We start from the raw sequence: 26696 nt of genomic DNA, 5'->3' as shown, positions 1-26696 counted from the left end.
CTTTTATGTTACTCTATTCTGGAGCGTTTTCTCAACTGTCTGTACTGTCTTGTCTTGAGTTTGGACTTACGTAGGACATACTCTGCACCGTCGTGGTCAAAGTCTGCATCTTCTGGGAAGTGGTTAATTTGAGAGCAGACTCCTCTCTTCACTCCTGAGAAAAACGATAAGAAACAAGGTTACCATAAAATTAAAGGCTTTGAAATCATCAGTTTTTGTAAACATCACACACGCAGATATTAAGAACAACATGTCCAAGAGGGGTAAGTGTTAGTACAAACACACACAAATCCACAGACGCAGGAGGACAGATAACGACCCGCCAGTGTCTTGCATGTAGACAGACAGATGTATGGAGGGACGCATGGTGATAACAGCACAACACTGATACTGATGGATGGGTTGTGAGGTGGAATGAGGAAACAGACGGAGCGAGAAATGAACAGATGAGGGGGTGAGCTTTTTTCTGTTTTTACAGCCCTCACAATTCCACAAGATAATCTGTAAAAGAACAGATGGGGACACAAAGCAAGGAGACACGAGTTAAGTCACAGTGATGGGTGTTCTCTGCAGACATTGTCCTAAGAAAGGTTCAGCTTTAAGGTATTTTGGGAGTTATTAATTGTATGAAAATGCAACAACAGTGAGGAGCAAGATCACGTCACCCGATAAAAAGGACCAATCATATGAGGCGATAACGCCCTGTAGAATATATTGCTATCATTGCTTATCTCTGCATTTGCACCAGCATAAGCCTGCGGCCATGGCCATCCTGAAGTAAAAACTAAACAGCAAATAGTTTTTCTCTGCAGATTTTATCAATCTGAAGTTGGATTTGTCCCTCTTTTTGCTCCAGTCATGATACTCTGTGAGGCACAATGAGGCAACAGGTATTCAGTGCATCTTGTCTCCCAGCTGCAGAGACCTTGTTTTGTGAAAGCATAAAAAAATGCAACATTTTCTTTCTGACTGCAGATTCTGTAAATTATTTCAAAATACATTTTGACTCTGCTCCTTGGCACAAGACAAATTAAAACCATTCTTTCACACATCCAAGCTCTAAATGTTTTACATGTCCATGAAAAAAAGCCTTAAGTGGACACATATAGATCATGAAATAGTCATATCACACAAGAACAAGAAATACAACCCAATGTATCAGTGAAACACAACATGAAAAACGCTGTATCTACGACAAAGACCGCCTGATAGAGCATCACAGCACAACAGAAATTTAGCACTTTCCTTATTCCAAGTAAACACATATAAATAGATCATTGACCCACTAAATATTTAAAAACAAGTTCACAAGTTTGTACAACGTCTGACCAAAATAGCATGAGAGAAACAAAAAAGAATTGGGAACAGCTGCAACACTGCAAACGCCTTCATCTGTGGATCTGCAGAAGGGATAAAAGGACAGGACACATCTCCATTCCCAGCATAATGTGCCACCCACTCACAGGCATAAATCTTTTAGAGCAAGCAAGTCGTGCATTTTCAACCTCAGATCCACCTCAGTGCTTTGCTGCACAGCCACAGCGCATCCGTCTTGGCTTAAATACGCCACAGAAATAAAGGATACTTGACCTCTAAACCATTCCAGCAAATGAATAATCAAATAACTAAATAACAGTGTGGCTCAGCAAACTCTGCCACAGAGGTGTTAAGGAAGCACTGAAATGCAACCAGAAGGGAGTAAGAGCTGGGGTAGGAGAAAACGAAGAGGGGGACTACAGAAGGAAAGGAGTGGGGGTGCACTGCAGAAAAGCTGCAAGGTTTGGAGCTTATCTTTAATTAGCTGCTTTGCTATCAAGAAGCTTAGCAATGAGGACAAATTAGCTTTGTACAATGACCAAGCCCATGAGGGGTTGGGACGGCTTTATGATGAGAGCCAAGAGGTTTTCCTGGAGACAGAAACTGTTCAAATTCCGTTTGGGGGTGGGGGGTGGGAAGGCACACATCTCTAACCCCGCTGCCCCTTTAGCTGGAACTGCTTCACTGTTAACTATTCCAGCCTTCACTTTGAGTGTCAGCCAGCCAGTCTAATGCATAATGAATTAGCAGCTTGTGTTGCGGTAACAAGCTGAAGATTGCGAGATTGTTGCTGTCAGTTTTTGCTACTTCCTCCACTTGAGATGAGAAGCTGAGGGGAGAAAATATTTTTTTGTTCAGTAGATGACTTTTCTAAATGTAACTGAGCACAATGATCGATGTTTTGTTTTAAATTTGATCTTCAGATAGCGTGAAATTAAAAGGCGTTTGTCTCCGTTTTGTGGTCTAACAAGCACAAACTGAAAGTAAATATGGTCATTCCTAATAGCGATGCTTCACTTTGAGATAAAAATGAAAAAAAAAGGCCTTTACACTAAAATATATATATTGGATAAGAAATGTGTATTGAACTCATCTCCAGTGAGGAGAGAAAAAAGTGGGTTGTGAGCTTGACTCTGTGCTAATATGGTTTTGTTTCCATTTGATGAAGAACAACATTAAAAAAATGTATAGCATTCTGTGAGGTTTTAGAGCCTTGGAAACTCTCATGAGTGTGTTCGTGTTATGTATCAACAGTAAAACTTTCAAGGCTGACTTTACGGCACAGAAGTGAATCTAAAAATCTTTCAGGTTGTGCTGCAAAGAGAACATTAAATTAGGTAAAGAGACAGATGTTTTCCAGCAGAAAGTGTTGCTGTCAGCGTAGAGGGGTTTAGATAGACCTCCTCAAATCACTGAATGACAGAATGCAAAACTCTTCCTAAGGAAGAATTTTTTGAAGTGGAGAAAATTCCTCAAAATTACAGATAAAAGGCTATTTTCTATTCAACTGAGTTCTTGCGAGAACAATTCCATTTTACATTTCTTTCTCAGACTTATGTTTATGGGTTTACATGCATGATTATCTATAAATGAAGCCACCCCTACTGAAAACTAACTTTCCCTCAATTTTACAAAGTGTTTGTTCTTTTTTTTAAACAATGTCGTACATTTAAAAAACAGATTTTGAGCCTCAATCCTGTTTTTGTCATCCTTTCAGCTGTGAGACTATCTGAGGAGAAAGATAAACACTAGCTTAGGAAAATCCCCTCTAAAAAACAGTACATGATGTTTTTTGTGCAAAGTCAACTTGTTATAAAGTCTGCAGAGAGAAAGCATACCAAACAAAACAAAATTTTATGGTTTTCCTGTTCATTCTGATGGATTTCACCTTTCTATCCCGGTCTAAGAGTTTTTCTAAACTGCCAAAGTTGGCCTATATTGATGATGCAAGCAATGATTTGTAGAGCAATATTGTTTGAATTTATTAAAGTCATTCGTTTTTGTTCGATTATTGTTAAAGTCTTCCCAGTGGTCTTTTAATTATGTATATGCTGTTTTTAGACAAAATCCCCAAATCTGTGTCATTTCCTAGGACATAGTTTCTGCAGAGCGGCAGTATTTCATAATAAATTTGCCACTGAGTTGTGGACAGGACAGTTGGTGTGGAGCAACCTCACTTTCCCGTTGTCCTGAGAGCTGAGCTGTTTATGCCGCTAGCTTACAGCCCCTCACACGCCCAACCTAGCATTACTAGTGCAGCAAAAATGGGAAGCAATATTGGAGCTATGCAGCCATACATTTTTAAATCAGATGCCAGCTTAGACTAGGAACCAGAATTGATCAAACACTGGGCTTGTGGCCCCCGCAGCGTATTTTCTTTGTCACAAATGTATTCTTTTTCGCACGGAATTTTTTCTCTGCTGCTGATTTACAACGATTTGTGTAAAAAAATACTCAGAAATGCGTTTTTGAACCAAATTTTCTAAATATATGCTCATCATTAGAAAAATGCAAGAAGAGCATGTCAAAAACACCAAAAACACAACTTTGATTGGAGTGGGTATTTTTCCCTTTGCACCTACAGCATTTCTTTTACCTTCCAAGCAGCATATTCTCCACAACCCAGAGTGCGTGAGTGCACCAGGATCCTTCTTGTCCTTATTATGGGGATCATCCTGGGTGACGTTCGCTGTGCTGTTGCAGATGAGGGCACGAGAATACAGCCAGTAGTCCGTCCCTATTGCCACCGTCATCAGGCCGAAGGCTGCGAAAGCCCCCACGCTGGTGAGAAGGATCTGGATCCCCTTCTCACACACCATGCCTTGAAGAAAGAACAAAGTGAATGCGAGTGAGAAGACAAACAAAGGTGAAGAGGATAAAAGGATTTCCATACGAAGGCAGGTATTGGTTTTCTATACTTAACGCAGTGCAGTGTAGTTCAAAAAAAGTTTGGGAACATAGAGCTGAGATGATGAGGTGAAAGGGTGAGTGTGGGCCAGAAGGAAAAGAGGTGTAAAGGTGCTTGGGTAGCTCTGTTATGTGTCCTTGGAGAAAAGTTTGGTGACTGCTGACTTTGCTTAATCAGACAGAATTGATGTTAAGCACAGCAGCCTCGGTAAACTCCATATTCATGACTCTGACATTGTTCTCTGCCTCGCAATCAGCAGGGCTAGAGGCGAATACACAAACACATGCACAACAGATTACACATGCGATTCCGAACACCAGTCTTCAGTGAGGAGACGTGAGACTGCAGCGCTGATATGCAAACGTCCATGCTGGCTCAAGTACAGAATGCATCACATAACTCACATATAAGATGTCACTCTGACTCATCCAAGTGTGTTTTGTAAGACTGGCTCAAACCAATGCAATAATCTCTGTAGTTTCTTTTTTTTTTTAACTATCTTAGATGCCAATAAATCAATAATGCCAACTTGATTTGGAAACTGGTCACTTAAAGAAAGCTTCTAACTGAAACTTACCTGACGGCGAGTTTCTATCCTTCGACTCAATTTTGAAAGCTTTCTTTTCCTCGTCAGTGAAGAATCTGCTGTCCCCTCAATCCGGACAGCATCCATCGACTGTTTTCACCCCGCTCTGCACTCCCCTTCTTGCGCTTATGTTCCTTCTTGTGACTTTGTCTCTTTTCTACGTCTTTCTGGAAGGTTGGAGCTCCTTGGCGTTGTGGACAGACGTCCTGCTATTGGTCTGTCTGCTGTTCGATTAACCCTGCTAAACAAAACCCATGCTTCCTGCTCCTTTGCGTCTGTTGCTGCAACACAAAGAAAAGACAAAAATAATAATTACACTGTGCAATTATATTATTTGGTTGAACAAAAAAAAATTGTTGAGAATTTTTTAGGGAACAAACTTTTTGAGTCTTATGCTAGAATTGTCCTTTGTAATATTTTTTTGTGTTTTTGAATGGACTGTGTTTAATCTGAATAAATTATCTGAGGTTTTCCAATATTGAATGTAGAAATAAAGTCAAAGTTTTAAAAATAGGAAGCAATGTGTTTTCTCTTTTTTCAGTGTGTAGCTCTATTAGTGGTGTTCCTCTTTAAAAAGTATGTAAATATTAATATATAATATCTATCTATCTATCTATCTATCTATCTATCTATCTATCTATCTATCTATCTATCTATCTATCTATCTATCTATCTATCTATCTATCTATCTATCTATCTATCTATCTATCTATCTATCTATCTATCTATCTATCTATCTATCTATCTATCTATCTATCTATCTATCTATCTATCTATCTATCTATCTATCTATCTATATCTATTTATAATGTGTAAATATTTCCTTAAATTATTCATTTAGCATTAACATGGAACATACATTTACTTTTGTTATGTGCCTTTTAAGAAATAAAATAAAAAAATATGACCAGCCAAAATAAAACTACGGTAATACATTTTTGTGTATATGTTAACATTGCTGCAAACCCAAAAAAGAAAGAAAGGAAAGAAACAAAAAACAAATGAAGAAGAATAAAACACTAACATAACAATAATGTCATAAAACCTGCCATTGTAACAAATATTGCATAAAATCTTCCACGCTTTTAAATTATGGTTTTGTATTTGCTTCTTCGATACTCAAGTTACAAGACTCAATGAGCCGTAACTATTTACAGAATGTAAGGACCACTTTCTTTAAATCCTAATTCCTATAGGAAAAACATTTTTAGGTATAATTTGCAAAGTGCCTTGTTGGAAATTTTTAAAACACATGATCTAACAATTATTTGACTAAAATAAGCATCAGTGGTGGGAAATGAGGTGGAAATGACAGAGTGAATTTTAAAACAACACACTTTAGACCATAAAATTACATGATGTAGTGAAGTGCAGGATGTTTTTCAGCTTAAGCTTTTGCCACAGAGCCGTTGAGGTGGGTTAAGCCAAAAAAAAAAAAATAAAATAAATCCTTCTTGAGGGAATATGTCCATGTCGACAAAGTCATAAATTGCATACACTTGGTTGCAAAAATCTCTATTTCTCATCAAACAGGATATAATGCCTGTTTAAAGGAGTTCAGCTTTGCTGCTAGGAGGGTGCAGGCACAAGATGACTCAAACTGCTGTTTTTCATTGTTATATTTAAATCACATTAAAAGATGAGTTACTTCTGAAAGAATAAAAAAAGAGAATAAAAAACGGTTACTAAATGACTATAGGGCTGCTTGTAGGGTTCACATTTATTTTTTTCTGTTGAACTGATGCCTGAACAGTGAGGAAATAGCCTCCCCTGGTTAAGCTTTAAGGGATGAGGATAAGCGCAGTAACAGTTCACACTTCGTCAATAATTTCTACGCCATTGCAGCACTTCATGGGTTTATTCTGCACTCATTTAAATAGCTACCCTTGGTTCAATGATAAAACAAAAAAAAACTATGGAGAGCTTTCTGTAAAAGCAAATTTTAAGGTAAAGGAATTAATTTAGTAACAATTTAATAGTAAACCAAAACAAAATCTAAAAAGTTTAAATTTCCATCACATTTTCTCTAATTTTAGTGCTAGGTTGCTCGCACATGAAAATGATGCGGGAAAAACCAGAAGATACTTAAAACACATGAAAGCAGCACATTTTGTAATGTAAGACTGTGTTTTTCCTTTATATAAAAAAGGGTTTTATGTGCTTGCTCCCATTTGATTTATTTTTTTCCACTGGATAAAATGTAAAAATGTGTCAACAGCAATGACAGATGAAATGTTTACTGATAATGTTTTTATTAAGTTTGCAAATACGGACGGAGCTGTGAAGCTGTGAAGATAGGATAAACTCTGGATTAATCTTCGTTTGTCCTGGTCAGTGACAGAATGGAGCACGCCACTCATCATCCCAGGCTAAAAACAGCGCAGTAGACATGCAGAGGCCTTGAGATGTGAGGATCTGTCCATTAGCTTTATTTGGGTGGTAGGTGCAAGCTGGTACTTCAGAGGATTTTTCAGATGCTCGGTGTGACATCACATCGTGGAAATGCACGCACGGGGTACAGCTGTATTAAAAATAGATTGCAAAGAAATGGGATTGAAAAAAAAAAGCGTAGCTTTCTGATGAGCTAAAGCTGAAATAGTGACAACCCTGAGTTATCAGTTAGCTGTTTTTCTAAACGAAGTGCTGTTTTCTCAAACCTTTTTTCTCTTTATACATCATCTGAATAAAGAATGAAAAAAAATATTTAACCCTTGTGCTATCCTATGGGGTCAAGATGACCATTGACGTGTTATTCCTACCATGACAAAGGTGGATAAAGGTGGAGAGGATTTCATGCAATCCATGGAAACCAGTGAAGATCACAAATCATTAAAGAAAAAAGTTCAGTGCACTGTCTTGTGGGGTCTAGATGACCTCACTCCCAATGTCAAAGTGCCAAGGATAGCACAAGGGATAAAGACAAGCCCTCTATTTCAGCCTGCTTTCACACAGGGATCGTCCCGAGGAGTTAGTTGAAAATTCCAGCATTTCTAACAGCTGCTCACCTGACCTTCCCTCAGGCAGCACCCTTCAACTTTTTTTCAGAATCACACTTTGGACAGTGTTCACATGGGGTGTATGTTGTTTTCTCCCAACAGGTCCTACTTGTAGCACACAGTCCATTTTACGCCAGGGAACATCTGACCCCAAAGTATGTTGGTTTGGTTGCTTTGATTGCTCTTGTTCTGCTCTTGGGCATGGTATGCTTGCTCTTTTTGCAGAGGTGTGCCACGGCAATTTTTTCCTGGACTTAACAGTATAGTTTTATTGTGAGTGTGACTTGCCACACAGTGCATAAGGATTTTAAATGTGCAATGATGCAGTGATACTCAGGATCTATAATGGCCTAAAAAAGAAGGCAAAACAATAAGACCACGAGACCATCTGGGGTGACAGAAAACAAAAACTTCGCAACAAAAGCATCAATCTGTTCTGGAGCTGAATCTGCGTGACTCGACAAAAACAAATAGTTGTGTTGATGATGCTGATTAACAGTCTTGAAGCTGACGGACGGAGGGAACCAGTGTACATGATAGCTGTGTCCAAGAATGGAATAAGAGTATTTTTGAGTGAAAGCAAACCAAACCCCTAATCTGTTTTTGGCTCAGGTAGTCAAAGCAATACAGAATTCATACCGATTTCTCCAACTTATTACAGAAATGACAAAATGCATAGGTTAAAAAAAACAAAAAAACAAAAACAAAAAACACTTTAATCAATTAGTTAAATAATTAAAGTGATCGTTAACTAAAAACATGTTGAGCTTGATTCATTGCTTGAAAAGGAGTGGGAAGAAGCGAGCTTATATAACCTCACCCCTACTGAGTACTGAGCTAATTCATTTAATAGTTTTACCTAGTTTTCGTAATCTGGTTCTGATTAGATAGATTCTTTTCAAGTAACAAAATCCAGTGGCTATTAATGATTGATTATCTTCAGAAAACATTCATTCATGATTTCAATAAACAGTAACGGTAACCGTTATGTAATAATCATTGATTATCATAGAACACATTATCATATTAAGTAAAGAATAAAGAAAATCAATAGCTTATTGATTGTAATGAAAACATTGCAGTAATAATTAGTTGCTTATTACACAATGTGATACTCATTGGTTGCAATTTAAAGAACTTAGATTATTTCACCACAATCTATGTATTTGGAATTATTCAAAGACCTGTTGATCCTTAACTCCTCTTATCTTTATGTCATGAAATCAGTTTCTTTATACATTTTCTTGAATATTTGGATATTTGAACATTGTTTGACCTCATTATTTAACACGTTCCAAAGTTTAGTGCCACACACAGACACACAGAAACTTTTCTTTGTGGTTCTTATCAATTTGATATTAAAGTTCCTATCCCCTCAGTTTGTAGCCTCTTTCATTTTCTAAGAACTGTTTTTAGATATGGAATGGGAATGATTGACATCATTCCTCACTGGTTATTATAACCCAAATAAAAAGAGCTTTTCATCTAAACTTTTATGAAGAGTAAGGAAGACCCTATCAAAATCCAAATGAAGATTGTTACTATTGGATGGTAATTTCAGGGAGGGCTTAACATCACAGCCAGATGTTTGGGATTTCTTATACATTTTTTGAGTGGTGGGAACAATTTAACTTATAAATTTGATCACAAAATACACGTTTTTTTTGTTTGTCAACTGTTAATTTCAGGTTCCATGTTTTTCAATTTTGCCAGGGAGTACATAGACAGGAATTAAGTCAAAGATGGTGGTATAGGAGAGAATGACTCCAGAGCATGTGCACTGCATCTAGTCGGAATAAGAGGAGCAAGAGGGGGAGGCAGAGAGGACAAAACCCGACGTTGTTACCATAGCAACATTGAATTCAGAAGTCTGGATCAGCATAGTGTAAGACTGGGAGGAGGAGAAGGGCAGGCAAGAGATAAAGAGCAAGAGAGTCAGAGAAGGGAGAACAGATGGGGAAGAAAGTCAGAAATGAAGGGGATAATTCAAATCACCAACAGCACTTGACTTTGAAAGCCAGGCAGAGTCCAGAGCACTGAAGCTCCATCAATAGATATATGTGTGTGTGACAACTCCAAACCAAACGCTACAGAGCACAAACTCATGAGTGCATTTAAATTGAGAATCGGTTTCTTCAAGGGAAACGGAAAAGTAGCACACAACATTCCACAAACAGTATTTAGGAGACAGAATGCAGTTCAGTCAAGTCTGTTAATATTTGATGATGCAATATGGCACTGTGATCAAAATAGGTTAGATCCTGTTTGCATTGTAAGACCCAAAGCAGAGCTGCTGTAGAGACAGAAGGAGAGCTGGTTTGGAGTGTGTGTGTGTGTGTCTCTCTCAAGTTCCTCTGAGGATGGGTCTAGTCCAATCTGACTGAGTCCTAGTAATGTTGCACTCAGCTCTCTTCCAATAGACAGCACTATATCGCTGCAGTCAAAGTCCCTGTTATGTAAACCATCAAATGACACCACTGCAGTTCCAACAGCTTATCACATTGATATACACATCTGAGCGCAAATGACTAAAAGTCACGGTCTACGTGTGTGTTGTGCATGACCTTCTAACCCCATCAACATATTCCTCCTCCCTGAGGAAGATGAAAGAAATGACACCCCTGTCTCCAAGGTCTACAAATGCTGAAGTCAGTGGATGAGTAGACTTTGACTCCTGTGTTTTCAGAATGACCTTATGAATAACCTACTAAGTTATTACCCACGGAAAACTCCCTTGTGTAGGAGATCATAATTGTGTTTTAATTATTGAAAATTCTATTTTCCTCCAATAATTAAGAATGAGGGAAATGACGGGAAAGGGATCAAGGGAGCATGAAAGAGGAGACAAGGAGAGTTTTACAAAATGAGTAACGACTATATGCCTCCATTAAATCACGGGGGTGGGATGCAGCGCTGGCTAAGCTGGAAGGTATTGTAAGAATTTCTTTTGAGCCATCCTAGTTTGGTCTGGCTTTTATTTATGGATCCGTTCTGGCTTCTGTCTAATAAAGTGTTTATCAAAACACGTTTCATTGCACCATGACATATAATTTCACTTTCAGGATCCTAAACTTCCTTGACAAGGAATTAAAAGAAAGAGTAGGGTTCAAAGACTGATTATTAAAATAAAAATGAAACAAAGTTTTTTCACTCATAGACCCATTTCAGTCAGACAACTCTTGCAGTAAGAAATATTTATTTGACATTTTTCCACATTCTTTAAGTTGGCATTCACATATTTTCGTTTGGCATAAGGCTCCGTTCAATTCCATAAAACTTCCATAAAATTCCATAAAATTTCCATAAAACTTTTCGGGTAACAAAACCCCCCTTAACGGAGCCCACAGGTGGAAGCCGGGGAGGAGGGTGGGGCGAAGAATGAGCGCTGAAGGTAAGAAAGAATGAACAACTGCGCACCTGGCTTAAATAGGACGCTGAGCAGGTGAGTTAATTAACTGAACCGCCCTAGACTATTTACCTGTAAAACACTGCAGCGAGTATCTGCCCGAAATACGATAAATCGTCATTTCAGTCAGACAACTCTTGCAGTAAGAAATATTTATTTGACATTTTTCCACATTCTTTAAGTTGGCATTCACATATTTTCGTTTGGCATAAGGCTCCGTTCAATTCCATAAAACTTCCATAAAATTCCATAAAATTTCCATAAAACTTTTCGGGTAACAAAACCCCCAACACTAAAATCATCCAGAAGAAGAGAAAATGTGAATGTATAATCAGTGTGTAATAAAATGGGGTGTGTTTTCGGCAGCATTCCATTTTCATTTCATTTCCCAGTATGACTGCTATGTGTGACCCGGCACCATTGACCGTTTGGGCCGCCCCCGTTCGAGTACAGCGCCACGAAGGGAACATGCTAACTAGTGGATCTACTATGTGTGACCCAGCACCATTGACCGTTGGGCCGCCCCCGTTCGAGTACAGCGCCACGAAGGGAACATGCTATCTAGTGGATTTGCTATGTGTGACCCGGCACCATTGACCGTTGGGCCGCCCCCGTTCGAGTACAGCGCCACGAAGGGGACATGCTATCTAGTGAATCTGCTATGTGTGACCAGGCACCATTGACCGTTGGGCCGCCCCGTTCGAGTACAGCGCCACGAAGGGGACATGCTATCTAGTGGATCTGCTATGTGTGACCCGGCACCATTGACGGTAGGGTCGCTCCCGTTCGTGGAGACCACTAGAGGAACATACTATCTGAAAGAGAGAGGGAAAGAAATAAGAGGAGAGCCAACATAAAATTACTTATACCTGATCTTAGAACGTAAGCTCACTTCCGCAAAACGCTGTGCAGAACTATAATTTAAACCGCCAAAACAACCCGTATGATACACCCCCAACACTAAAATCATCCAGAAGAAGAGAAAATGTGAATGTAAAATCAGTGTGTAATAAAATGGGGTGTGTTTTCGGCAGCATTCCATTTTCATTTCATTTCCCAGTATGACTGCTATGTGTGACCCGGCACCATTGACCGTTTGGGCCGCCCCCTTCTTTCCATTTCTTTTATCCAAGTTCAGTGCTACGAAGGGGACATACTATCTAATGGATCTGCTATGTGTGACCCGGCACCTTTGACCGTTGGGCCGCCCCCTTCTTTTTATTTCTTCCATTCGAGTTCAGTGCCACGAAGGGGACACACTATCTAATGGATCTGCTATGTGTGACCCGGCACCTTTGACCGTAGGGCCGCCCCCATTCGAGTACAGCGCCTCGAAGGGGACACACTATCTGGTGGATCTGCTATGTGTGACCCGGCACCTTTGACCGTTGGGCCGCCCCAATTCGAGTACAGCGCCTCGAAGGGGACACACTACCTAGTGGAACCGCTATGTGTGACCCGGCACCTTTGACCGTTGGGCCGCCCCCGTTCGAGTACAGCGCCTCGAAGGGGACACACTATCTAGTGGAACTGCTATGTGTGACCCGGCACCTTTGACCGTTGGGCCGCCCCCGTTCGAGTACAGCGCCTCGAAGGGGACACACTATCTAGTGGAACTGCTATGTGTGACCCGGCACCTTTGACCGTTGGGCCGCTCCCGTTCGTGAACCACTAGGGGAACATACTATCTGCAAGAGAGAGAGAGAGAGCCAAACAAAGGAAACGAAACAAAACAAAGCAGGGAGCCAACATAAGAATCACTCATACCTAATTTTTTAAGAACATAAATCCACATCCGCAAAACGCTGTGTAGAACTACAATTTGAACCGCCAAGAACAACCCGTATGAAGGCACTACCTAACATCCAATCCAAGCTCCCAAAAGCATGCTAAACATGCTTAAGTACATCCATTATTCGTAGCTTCCATCAAATACTAAGAACGAGCTTAACAGCTATAAATGTTATTTCATTTGGTATACTATTTAACGAGCTTAATCCAACGACAGGACTACGAACGAGCTTAACTGCCATAATGTTTCCCCACTTGGCATACCATAATACGAGCTCAGAACATCCATTTATTCGAAGGTTTCCATCTAAGTATCAAGAACAACCTCAACGCCATATGTCCGAAGCTTAATCGGCGTAATTGCGCTTAGAAACCAAAAAACTTTTGAGCTCCATCGCATACTATAATACACTTTAGAACATCCTAAATTTTTTTTAGGCTTCCACCTGGCTATAATCTTCTTTTAACATCTACAATCAAAGAATTTACATTCATTATGCGGTTGACATTAATTAATTAATTCAGTCAGAAGTGTCATTGGAATGCAGAGGAGGTCCAACGCCCCGTCACTTTCAGTGCAGCAATAGGTACGTCGAGCAGTCATCGTTGCAGCACCAGATCAAGGAATGCATGGGTGACATCATTTCCTGGAAACGGAGAAGCTGATCGGGGCGTAGGGGTTCGCAGGCTCAGGATGCGATGCATAGATAAAAAAACAAAGCAGTATTAGTCTTGACAAGAATATATAAATAACCCAGAAACTGATCAGTTTCAAAATGATTGAGATAAATTAAATAACAGTGCTTTTAAAAAAACAAATATGAGAAAGTGAAATTTAGTAGATAGTTAAGGTAAAGACCCATTGTGGATTTATCGCACCCCAGAAACCACCATAATTACAAATTCCAACAGTGAAATAATAGTGAAATATGACCTGCACGAAATCTTAACACCAATTTTTTATATATTCCAATGATGACAAAAGTAACCTTTGACAGTTTCAGAGGGACGCACCTTCAGGAGGCCATCGAGGAGTAGGAGTAGTAGATGGGAAGAGTAGCCAAGGAGATTTGTAGATGAGGAAGGTCAACATCCCACGTAGCAGAGGATTACAGCTCGGCTGGATTTGATGCCTTGTATATGATATTAATGGTTCTCAAATCTTTTATTTAGCCAAGGGTGACTGGATACTGCAAAAGAGAACTTGAGAGCCATGAGGGATCATAGGTTTTGATATTATTTTTGCTAGACTGAACCTTAAGCATTCAGAGGCGGAGTATAACAAGCCTCTAAATGGGGATGCATCTAGCAGAGTGCCATCTGCTTAGAAAAGGCAGACCGAAGACTGACTTGCGGACACAAGATTTAACTCATGAACTAAGCTTGAGAGCGCCAGTGACATATTTCCTATGGTCAGGGTAGAAGTTGCTCAAGGTGTTATTTAAACATTAACCAAGTCAACCGATGACACAATACTATCATTCAATATTGAAACAGCCTTAATATAATCTCCAAGGATGAAACAACCGGACGACCCCTTAAGAACCATCAGAGCTGTAGATTCTGGCGGCCGGACAAACACAAACCACTCTTCTTAAATCCTTTTCCCCCAAACCAGAAGGCGCAGACACAGGAGAACAAGTGGAGGGAGCCTGAAGACACAACAGTCATCACAAAACCACTCCAGGCATAGAGAGGGAAAGATCAAACGCAAAACACGAAAATCCAGAACAGGAACACGCGGCCCAGAATCGAACTACCCCCAGCCGAAAAAACAAGGCCGCGACGAGACCGACACACTCACTAATGCGGCCGACGCAAGTCCCTGAGGACAGGGCAGGTAGGGTACACAGAGCAGGGAAAAAAACAGGCGGAGCAGAACCAGATGCAGAATGTGCGGGGGCAATGAACGAGGATCGCTGAGTGAATAAAATGAGCCATAGACGCTGCATAAGAGAGACCAATCATAGGGAAAAATGTCCACAGAGCCGAGACGGGTCCAAGAGACACTGATTCACAGTCTAACTAACCAGCAGCTACAACAACGAAGAAAACAAACAGAAGAACCGCCATAATAATAAAGCCAGCATCAAATCAAAGATAAGATTCACACACAGCTCCCAAAGAACAAAACAGCAACAGAAAAACAAACGCAAAAAGCCACGATAAATTCAGCCAGCATGAGAAACCTGTCCAAACGAGGACTGCCAGCCTTCACAACCACAGAAAGGACCCCACAACCCCTGAAAAAACAACCGGACGACGCAGAACTACGCAGCAGAAAAGGAATCAGAAGTGCATCAAGAAGGACCCGGAGAAAAAACTACAATTCCCAGGGTCCTTAGGGGCGTGACGTCACCGAAGTAAACAGGAAGAAAAACGCAGCCTTAGAAAACTACACGGGAAAGGACTGATTGCCGCTCACCGCAGAAAGTCGGCTGACCACGGCAGACGAGAAGACCCGGACAGCCCCTGATCGGGGGCCACGGACATCCCGAACATCGCGGAAAGCACACCCCCTGCAGATGCACGCGACCGCGGCGAAACGACCGCGCCGTGCGCCGTCAGCCGCCCGCGGATCACTGCAAAGCAGAGCAGACGCGGCGAAACGAAAACCCCACATCATAAAAAACGGGGATCATCCATCCGAAGAACGGTGGGAACACAGCAAGACGCCGAAAGAGACGGAGACCCGCGGGCACTGAGACCGGCGAAGAATGAGCGCTGAAGGTAAGAAAGAATGAACAACTGCGCACCTGGCTTAAATAGGACGCTGAGCAGGTGAGTTAATTAACTGAACCGCCCTAGACTATTTACCTGTAAAACACTGCAGCGAGTATCTGCCCGAAATACGATAAATCGTCATTTCAATAAAAATGATATTTTTTGTTTTAACATGTTCTTTTCTGATTATGAAAAACATATATTAAATTGCAGTTCTGAGCAGACAACAAGTGTAATTTGAAAAAGCCTGTAGCTGTGTCATAGGTGCTATGTTCGGCACGCCACAAGCATCCTGCTCCACTCCATTCTGATGCATCCACTTGTAGACACATGGATTCATGTATTCATTCATGTATGTTCATTCATGTATGTATTGATGCATTCCTTGTCTGAGCTGGCATCTGGCTCAATATTGCTGGAAAGCTACAATATTGCTCACCATTTTTGTTGCAATGGCAATGTTAGATTGAGGGTGTGAGGTGCTGTAAGCAAGCGGGAGAGAGTGTAAACAAAGGGATGATGGAAAATGAGTGCAGGCTTACTCCACACCAGAGGCAAATTTCTGATGAACTACTGCCTGACCTAGAAAAACAGTTTTATTGATTTTTGCCTAAAAATGTCATAATCAAAAATGAAAACCACTGTGAATACTTTTACAATAAATTAAAAGATGATTGGAGAGGGACTTTAAGAGTATAAATAAATCATAGCAACAGTAATTGTTTTTGCTGCATGAAACAAGAAATGAGCTAGAGGTTGCTAAAAGTTTTGTTAATCTATTCATCTTGGCCAGCTTCCTATGTGTAAAGTACATAAATATTGTCACTCAGCGTCAGCATGGCTCGACTTTATAGCTCCTTGAATAAGCCACTAGGGGTTTTTGTCACTTCAGTTTACGGCACTTGAAGTAGGGGTGTCAAACTGCAGGCCTCGAGGGCAGGTGTCTTACATGTTTTCCAACCAACCTGCCATTGTCGTTCACCTTTTGGCATATCCCTTCAAAGGCCGCCACAGCAAACCAGCTGTCAACCGGCTAGGGACCGGCACAGGGGAACCCAGATTTGGACCCCTTGTGGCTACATAGTTTGGCAGTTGGGCGAAGGAGTCTTGTCCAGGGACCCACACTGGATCAAGTTCATCACACCCCCAAAAAACCAACCGTTGACGCTATTTATTGGCCAAACACACCTGACCTAAGTAATCAGCAGCATTAAAGGCAGTATTTCTGGAAGACCAGCAGGAGGCCAGCTCTAGGCCCTGGAGCAACTGGCTTTAAGGTACTTTTGGGAACATGGTCTCTGCAGCCTGGCACCTGAATTTTTTCCATGGTTTAAATACTGTGTGCATTGATTGTAAGGTAAATGACCCAGCAGTCAGTGTTTTAATGTTCTGACAGTGGAATCAAAGTGCTTTGATTTTCTTTCACTTCTACTCCCGAGATCCCGAGTCTTACTCCTGATGTGGTAGAGCTGCATACATGAAAACAGAGTAACTGCCTAATGATTAAACACCAAAGCAAAGCAGTTGCAGTGCATATGTCGTTCTGTGCAGAATTGACCTTTGAGAATTTGCCTTGAAAACGAAAGTTAATCCTCCCATTTTCACTCTGAGATGCTTTTTTTTCAACCAATATTTTAAAAGTAATGTATTTTAATGCAATTATGCTGTCAGATACTAAACATTTTTTAGGTCATAAGTTCACTTTTCCCTGCACAATAGGAGCGATTCTCCTTTTAGCACAATTTTCTACAGTTACTGAATCACTTTACCTCTTTACCCTCTAAATGAGGTCAGTCCATTCCCTGATTTTTAACTGACTTTGAACATGAACTTGTTGTATCTGTGTCCTCTGTGTTGTAGGTATAATACTGGGAAGATGTCCGATGCAGAAAAAAAAAGATTATATTACAGTGAAACTATAAAATGACCTCAAAAACAGATGTGACGCAGCACAGCAGGCGCAAACCTTGAGAGGAAGACTGTTGGCCACTACCAGATTATATGAAGGTAAGTACAATCATCTTTATGCTATGTTGTCTGACAAAACAGAATATAAAAATAATTATTTAAGACAGAAGGACCAAAAAGACCATCTCTGTTTTACCTGACCGACATCGGGGCAGCAGATGCACCTTGCTATCTCAGGTTCAGTGGGTGATATTTTTGTCCTACCAAAGGCAGATTTAAACGTATCCTATATGTTCATTTTGGATGGCCTCTAGGACCAAATACAAGGAAAATTCTGTCAAATATTGAAGTGTTGCATTGCTCAACAACACTGCATTTAACAAGTGTTTGTTTCATGTGTCAAAGTCTACAGTCCTGACACACATCTCAAAACTTTACAAGCAGAAAACACGACAAAAACATGGTTAAAAAATAGAAGTGTCAGAAATGCTTTTGGAAAAATGAGGGGAAAAAAGCATTTTTTAATAGTAGGTGAGTAAGAATTTGTCAGAAGGTCTACTTTAACAACTAGTGAGAATAAACACCAAGCTATATCTGAAACACATTTAAAAAAGCATAGTGTGTTTTCCATTTTTAGCAGTTTGAAAACAGTCTTATGGCAAAAACTTTGTTTGTTTTAAAATGTCACTGATTAGCAAACGTGATATATACAATGTTTAATACCTTAAGTGCAAGTCTAATTCCCTAAAAACATTTTATTAGAAGGATAGTAATATTTAACTAACCTGTTATCCACTTTTTATGTTTCTTGTCTGAATTTAACAAAAGGTAAATCTTTTCATTTTATGTAAACAGACATTTTTTGTGGTTTGTGATCATATTTAAAAAGAGCATAAAGAATTTCTTGATTTTATTTTATTTTTAGGAAACAGAAGCTATTTTGAGAAAAAAATGAATGCTTTCCAAAGATGAGATTCCCAAAAGGCTGATTTATCTTCACAGTTATGCTGTGCTCTGCAACTGCAGAGAGCTATGAAATGTGCCCATCTAGAGGCTGGTTAGTTGCAGCAGGTCATACTGCAGCAAAGAAGGCCACGAGCCTTCCTTTGGGAGTTAGCGGCTGCAGAGATGATTACAGAACGAGGCCTTCACTTGTCAGAAAATGTCAGGTGTAATCAGAACTACCTGCATGAATCATTTTCAGCACAGAAAGCGTCTTTTGTTTTTGTAAAATAAAAGCCCACTCTTTGAGTGGGGCCTATTATACAAAGCAGCCAAACTCTACGCAGAAGATTTAAACCTCAAAGCAAATTGGATTTTAATTTTACAAATCAGCTAATTTGGTTGTAACATATATCTTTTTTTATTTTTCTATTGTTTAAAATAAGACAAAAAAAAATAAAAAATAAAAACACAAAATATAATTTATATAGGAATATTATAACTGTAGATGAGAAAAATGACACTGCCTTACCGAACCAAACATAGCAATAACTGCACTTGCTTATGATGACAATTCTAAAAATACAAGCAGCGTATTCTATTCTGAGACGACAGAAGGGAATGTTAGGAAAACAGATAAATATTTTGAGTCCTTGCTCTAGGTATCTGAGATTATTTACCTCCTTAATCATGACAGAGAGTTGCACACCTGAGCTCTCGGCTGAAATCCCCCAGCTGGGATCCACAGGTTATACACACACACACATGTCAACTCTTACTCACACAGATCCAGGTGCACAGAAAAGAAATCCACGGGCAAACAAACTCTTGCTGCATGTTTATTAAATAGAATGTCAAAGTAGGCCAGTTTTAAAAAATGCTTCAAAGTGTAGCTGATCCTCTGTAGAGCAAACGGGAGAGGTCCGGGAAAATCCTTAGACTGAATGTCATCAAGCATTTGCCTGTCTTTGTGGAACTGCCTGAGGAAACAGTGACAGCAACACTTTGGTCTAAAAGGCTCTTAAAATAAAGTGTCTCTGAATGACCTGATACTCATGACCCCACGAACCTGTGTCCTAAAACGTGCGCATAAGCATTGTGCACATCATTCACTGACAGCGGCACCCTCCACAAGCAAATTTAACACAAAATGGACATGACCATTTGGAATTTTAATCCACTAAGCAAAAATTGAATTTTGATTTAAATTAGACATCAAATTTCTGTTGTGGCAAACTATTGCAGTTATCTGTGCATCTGAGCTGTCTAATTCCCTTTGACTCATCTATGCAAAACCTCAAATAACTTCAAAAACATCCAAAATAGGTATGCAAATACTGCCATAACTTTGTGACCGTGCAGCAATGGTAAGTAGGATCAAACAGCATAGTTAACAAAAAGCAGTAACACCTTTGTGAACTAATTATTAACCTCTGAGATGTGAATAACTAAGTGCACACAGTAACTACACTGAAATTGTTGGAAATAGTAAAAAGGTAAATACATCTATTTTGAGATCCAGGAAACTCTTTTATGCATGTTCACCATGCTATCATGCAAATAACAGAATTTACTTTAAACATGGTGGCTCTAAAATGTTTCTGACATGTAAAAGTGTAACCCTTGTACATTCCTAGGCACTTTAACATGGGGAGTTGGGTCATCTAGACCCACTAGACAGTGTGCTGAACCTTTTTTCTTCAATGATTTGTGATCTTCACTGGTGTCCATGGATTACATGAAATCTTTCCACCTTTGTCATGGTAGGGAGAACACGTCAATGTAAGGGTGGGGTCATCTAAGATAGCACAACGGTTAAACAATCTGTTAGGAAAAGGAAATGCATAATTTCAGTCAAAGGTATTTGATTAAAAACAGCAACAATTATTTTGCTCATTTGTAAAACCACAATTTTAGGGTACAAAGGAAAAATGAAAAAGTTCTAAAATGACAAGAAGTTATGCTGTAGATAGTTTTTGCTGTGCATGGATAATTCTTTAAGCAAACTACGTTACAGGTCAGTTAGTATTTTGCAAAAGAAATTGGGTTTAAGCATGAAATAAATCATTTAATCAAAACAACTTTATGTATTATTGTTACTTGAAAAAGAAGTTTAAGATTAAAGTTAAAAAATATATACTAGTGCCGTGAACTTTTAGCAGTAAATTAATTTCTTAAATGAATTAAAATTAGTTTAACAAAAATAAATTATGTTCTAAATACTTTAATTTGCTTTAAATCCCTAACAATGCAATTATGATATTTAAATTTATAAATACTACTACATAAATGTTACAAATGAATTACTGTGATACTGTTATTAATTCATGATTTCCATTGCCTGTTCTTTTCAAGAAAAAAACAGACAAGAAGAGCAACATTTTTTTTTACTAAAAGCCAATACTTAGTATGAAAAACAACAAAATACTCAGAATGTAAGGATGCTGCTTTTGTGCTCTGAAACCAAGCAAGTTCATTATAAAACTGTCCAACAAAGTCAACACAAGGCATCCATCCAGTACAAACCAACACTTTCTATCATCCTCAGTGAAGATGCCAAAGCAAATAAGCCCACTGATGTGAACCCATGACCTGTTGGACAGAAATTGTGGCATTTATGAAAATGGTACAAATGTCTGCAAACCTACAGTATGCAGGCATTTGTTGATGTGTATCATGCTACAGAGATCGGCCAAAGACTGAATCCATTATATCAGCAAGAGCAAAGGAAAAACAAACTATAAATCAAAAGCGTTGTTTTATTACAGGAACAGTAAACTTTGGATAGATAATTATTTTTCTTTGAAATAATTAGCATTAGAGGCCACAAAAAGGGTGAGCAATATCAGAGCTATCCAGCCATACAGTTTTGAGCCAGATATCAACTCAGACAAGGTAAACAAAGACGTACATGGATGTATTTGTCTGCTCCTGATTCACAACACAGTAAAAACATACACAGAATTGCTATTTTAAGCTCAATTTCCTTTATATATATGTTTTCCATTATGAGAACAATGCCACAAGAATAGGTCAAAAACACCAAAACATGTTTTCTTATTGGGGTGGGTCTTTAAGTAAAACCAGTTTGGTTACAGAAAGGTTCATATTTTAATCAGCATTATGACCATATTTCAACCTCTATTTTGTGTCCCAGTGGAGCAACTTGGAGACCATTTGTGAAAGGATCAGACATTTTACTGAAGACTGAATGAACTTCCACTGGGTAATATTTATTTGGTCTCAAATCTCACCTTGAATCAGTTTTTTGTGCAGACACATCAAGTTACTTTCTTTTTTTAATTTACACTGCTGCAATCAGGAACTTCTCAGCGTTTTTTAGAGGAACTAGTCCACAGTGGCTGCTTCTCTCTGGAAAGAAAGCTTTATCTGATCCAAAATGCTGCAGAGTTCTGATGAGAAGTGAATCTGCAGATTCTATTTGACTAATTTTAGCTTCTGTTCTTTGGCTATTTGTTAGACCAGAATTAAGTTGTTACTTTCTTTTTCTTTTTTTTTTTTTTTGCTTATCTGCAAAGTTTCAAACAGAAGAACTAAAGCTGATCCTAAAGACCCCATTGCTCCATACTTTCCAAACAGAACATTTTGTTCCCAGTCTGCAGGAATAATGATTGTTCCTAGAATTTGAAAAACTAGAATGGGGGGTGGGGGTCAGAGGCTTCAGCTTTTAGGTTCCTGTTATATGAAGTCAACCCTCGTTTCAGTACAGGCAAACCACCACTGTCTTTAAAGACCCACATCTGATGAAATGTGTGTTTTGGATGTTTTTAATTAACATGTTGTTGTGACATTTATGAGAAAATTAAGTTCAAATGGGTATTTCTGAGCATTTCTTTATTCAAGTTGTTTTGAATCAGGAGCAGACGAAAAGATACAGTTTGAACAAGCTAGTAGGTGTGACGTATAAGCTATCCTAAAAACGGCATAATCATAATTAAAAGAACACAGGGAACGCTTTTACAATTAATCAAAAGATGATTTGGAGTGGGACTTCAACGCTAGATTAAAATCTAGTAAAACTCAGATGATAACATTGATTCAGGCCTTTAGTTACTGTAAATGACAGCAGACATAGACTGTTGGAGGTTATTCTGAGATGCATTGGACATGTTTTCTCACCTTTTTCGCCACACCTTTCCTCTGCCTGTTCTTGTCCTCCATAAATTCAACTCTCCTTTTGACTTGGATGTTCCAGTGTTTTTGTGTTTGTCATTTTCGTGTCTTTTCTGACTCCAAACGATCAAAAGAGATGTATCTTTCTCAGTCTGGTTCTGCCAACATTTTTCTGGGGAGGGAATTGCTTATATCTATTATCGGCCAGTATTATGCTCCAAGAGGTGATTACAACTACAATCTGTTGGTTCCTTAATCGGGCAATCAATACATTTAAATGATGAACATTTGGCCCTATGGAGATGTAACTAAATTGTGAGATTTTACTTATTTTTTTATTGTTTTACCTCCTTCCTTGTATGGCACCTTCAGACAGATGCTGTGATTTAGCACTTTATAAATCAACGAAAATGTGGTGTTTAGATTTCAAAATCTGAATATGATCCTCAGTTTTATTTTAGGTGAGATATTTTGAGCTCTCACAGCACAGTGCAATGGTTTCTCTTGAGTATCAAACTGACTAAAGAGAGATGGGAGCACTGTGAAGCCTCAGACCATCAAGAAAATAGCAGCAAAGGCATTGATCCTCTGAACAATTGCTACACGACAGATTTGATGATGGTTGCAGAACTGCTTTTCCTCAGAGAGAACTGGAGTGAAAAACAGACTTAACCATCCAGTAAACTGTGAAATTTGAGTGAAACAGTGCAATTAAATGAGACCTAAAAAAAAAAGAAAAAACTTGAAATTACAAAGATTATTTCAAGCAGCTGTGGATTGCTTGAGCATGAGATGATTCCCATTTGGAAACACAGAGAAAACCTGTGTGGGCTACTCACAACTATCGACTGCAGTGAGTCACCTTACAGAGTAAACAGCAGATCTCTGAGCCAACAGCAGGGTTCTGAATTTAATTCAAAATCCACGGGGACAATCATCAAGGCCAAGCGCAGCATCACACACGCTACAGACAGCATGCAAGCACGTGGCAGGTGAAGGGGTCGAGGGGGCGGGGCCGACAGATATCAGTCACCGCTGACTCAATGCTCTGACAAAGGCAAGCAATCAAAGGAAACGCTGCCGTGTTTTCATCAAATATCATATCATGGAAGTGAAAGGCTCAAAAGTTCTAATATGCTTTTTAGAGGATGAGCAACTTGGCCCCTTCATACAGCAGCTCATAAATAAAAAAATAAAGCTCATAAATGTCTCTAATGTTAATTAAGCAACTTTTAGAGTATATTTACGGCACCATATTTTTACTTGAGTAGATTAGTAGATTTAGTCTAAATGCATACACAGTGTCTTTTCTTTGCAACCTTAAATCATTTTTAGAGATGTCCAATAATATCAGCACAGTATCAGGAGATATTTGCATAAAAGGGTCATTATTTGCATCAGCCAGAGAAAATAGTCTAATTTGGGTCAGCTTTGACTGTGCAACTATGGATGAACCCATCAGTGAGCCTTCAACAAAAATTGAAAATCTCTTGCAGTTTTAAAAGCTTGCAAAGCAGCAGGGATGTAAGTGGCAGCAGAGGTAAAAAAAAAAACATTACTTGATTTTCTGTCTTGAATAAAGGAAAACAAAGGTATGAATATCAGCAAAACTATCGACAAAACTGTTGTGCAGTTTATTCTACCCATCAGTGAAAGCTTCAATACTTATTAAAACATATGTTTTGTCTTTATAAGTTCTAGACCATAAATCTGTTTGTTTTAATTCTTACTTATACAAACGTAGTTTAATTCAGTTGTATTTTTACTCTTTTTTTTAATGCATTTTTCTATTTTTTCCCATTTTAACTCTAAAATGGCAACCTTTTTATTTCTGAATCCTTTTATTTTTAAGTAACACTTTTCTTTCTTGAGTACTTTTGTAATACTTTACACTCCACTGGCTATGTGGGAAAAAAGTGATCACATAAAGGCATGAATCGACTTGCACTGTCAGTCAGTGATCAATGAGAACGCAAACATGTACCGTATGAGTTACTGAGACACGCAATAACTACAAAAAGCCTCATAATTGTCACTATGGAGATAAAGTTAGGTTGAATTGAGAGTTCAGGTTGACCAAGTTCAGAAAGTGTTTGTGGAAAACTGAAGGGACACAACCTGAAACACCCCGTTGAATTGCAGCAAACTTCAAAGCTGCACCATAATTCAATCCCAGAAGCAATAATCAGAGTTGTCAGGGGAGGCACAGCCACAAAGAGATATCCTCCTCCCATTATGTTGTTTGCTGACTCCACATAGAAACTAAACACTACTGCAATGCATACTTTTAAACATTCCACCATCAATTCAGATGGAAGGAAAATGATTGACATGATGCAGAATGCTTGCTGCCCTTTACCACTGCCTCTGTCAGCAGCCCTTTAAACTAAGTCTTAAAGACATTACATGTCGTGATGTGGTCCCAGGTTCAAACATGGAGCCAAGAGTCTGTTGCTTTTACCGCATTGAGATGGAAGGAGAGGCTGTGCAGAGCAGGTCCGAGACTCATGGAGCTGACGGCGTGCAAAGCTGACAGCATGCAAAACTCCGTTAAAGTGATGCAGGCTGCGGTGCATTCATTACCAGGGGAGGCTGCACGCATCACCCTGCCTGCAGAGGCTTCACGGTGGAAAATGGACGCCCAGCATCCAGCGACCGGTGGAAACTCACTGGACTCGGACGCAAATCGCGCATGAAGACGCACACACGCTCCCTGACATCTCAATCTGGAGAGGTGGTCCCCCACTATTTCAAATCGAACGCTTTTTGGATGCGGTGAAACACACAGCTTCCATCGAGCTATTAAAATGAATCTCTATTTGCTGAACGCACACACCACAGCCTCTAATTATAGGCCAATCCTAATAGGTGGGAAATGAAAAACACTCATTAGGAGGCAAGGCACAACTCTGACAATTACTGTTATTCCTTGCTGCAATTTCCTCTATAATGCGCGCTGGCAGGAGTGAGGTAGCCTAAGTTGCAACGTGAAGCAAATCAATGTGGCATGTAAATTGCAGTAAGTGAGCAGCGATCCATTAAACTGTGAGGTTAAAAAACGGCCCGATTGTAATCACAATTCCTAAGAGAAAGTAACAGAGGTCTTACCTGCAGCTTTTTGAAAAATTCAGAGCTTCGTGGCGCGACGCACTCCCAAAGAGGAGATGGAGGGAGAGACGCGGCGGACGCTGGAGAGGCTAATAACGGCTTTCTCTGGAGTCAGAAAATGAAAAGATAAACACAAGAGGTGATTAGCATTAATAAAATAAAAAGGAGAAACACCTCAGGGGGGATTGAGCTATAGAATTCATGAAATCAGTCTGTACTGGGGAAGAACTGAACGTGCGTAAAAAAAAAGGCTAATACAAAAAACACGTCACTGAACACGGATTTGTCTGCCGTGGATGTGCCCGCTGCTTGTGTGTACCCGGGGAGGATGTACCCCCCCCCCCCCCCCCGCACGCCCGCCCCCTCTGGTTGGACGAGCTCGCGCCTTGCCTGTCTGCTCTTTTACTTTCACACATGCAGCTCAATGCAGGCAACTTGCCGCATCTCCCCCCCAAAAACTTGCAAACACCACGATTGTACCACCGCGATTGAACATTATGTTGCGCTGCAGGATCATGACACGAGTGGACCCCCCCCCCCCCCCCCGATCTGACAGGAGGAGGAAACTGATCTGGATGTGCTTATTGGAGCGCGCAGGCAGAGCTCTGCGTTTAATAGCCATGACCAGGTTAGACGTGTACGCTTTTCTTTCTATAGAAAGCAGCAGCGGTTCACTTTTTTGTCCTGCTCGGTGCTGAGGATGCTCATGATGAGGGTCTTTCAGGGAAATGGAGCAAGAGCGCAGCCCTGCTGAGGATGGTAAATCATGGCATCACACTATAGACGTCAATGTCAGTCTGTCAATACAGGAAAGGGTCGGCCTGGACCTCTAAATATTTTTGGATACCACTATTTTTGTGTGTGTACATTTTTAAG

General features: G+C 39.7%; 1 protein-coding gene across 1 annotated transcript in view; it reads right to left on the bottom strand.

The window, feature by feature from the left end:
* cacng8b (calcium channel, voltage-dependent, gamma subunit 8b) overlaps positions 1-26216 on the bottom strand; it is a 30671-nt gene extending 4455 nt beyond the window's left edge. Inside the window, exons 1-4 of the mRNA XM_023963966.2 lie at positions 25821-26216; positions 4803-5092; positions 3914-4138; positions 71-154 (exon numbers count right to left, since the gene is read on the bottom strand). Of these exons, the coding sequence (XP_023819734.1) occupies positions 71-154; positions 3914-4136 (307 nt within the window). The 5' untranslated portion in view covers positions 4137-4138; positions 4803-5092; positions 25821-26216. The remainder of the gene's footprint in view (positions 1-70; positions 155-3913; positions 4139-4802; positions 5093-25820) is intronic.
* Positions 26217-26696: the final 480 nt, after the last annotated feature.

The sequence above is a fragment of the Oryzias latipes genome, chromosome 16 (assembly GCF_053564925.1).
Source record: "Oryzias latipes strain Hd-rR chromosome 16, Olatipes_Hd-rR_3.1".
Classification (NCBI taxonomy): Eukaryota; Metazoa; Chordata; class Actinopteri; order Beloniformes; family Adrianichthyidae; genus Oryzias; species Oryzias latipes.
Note: the sequence above shows the minus strand (reverse complement) of the source record. Positions and strands in the feature narration are given on the sequence as shown.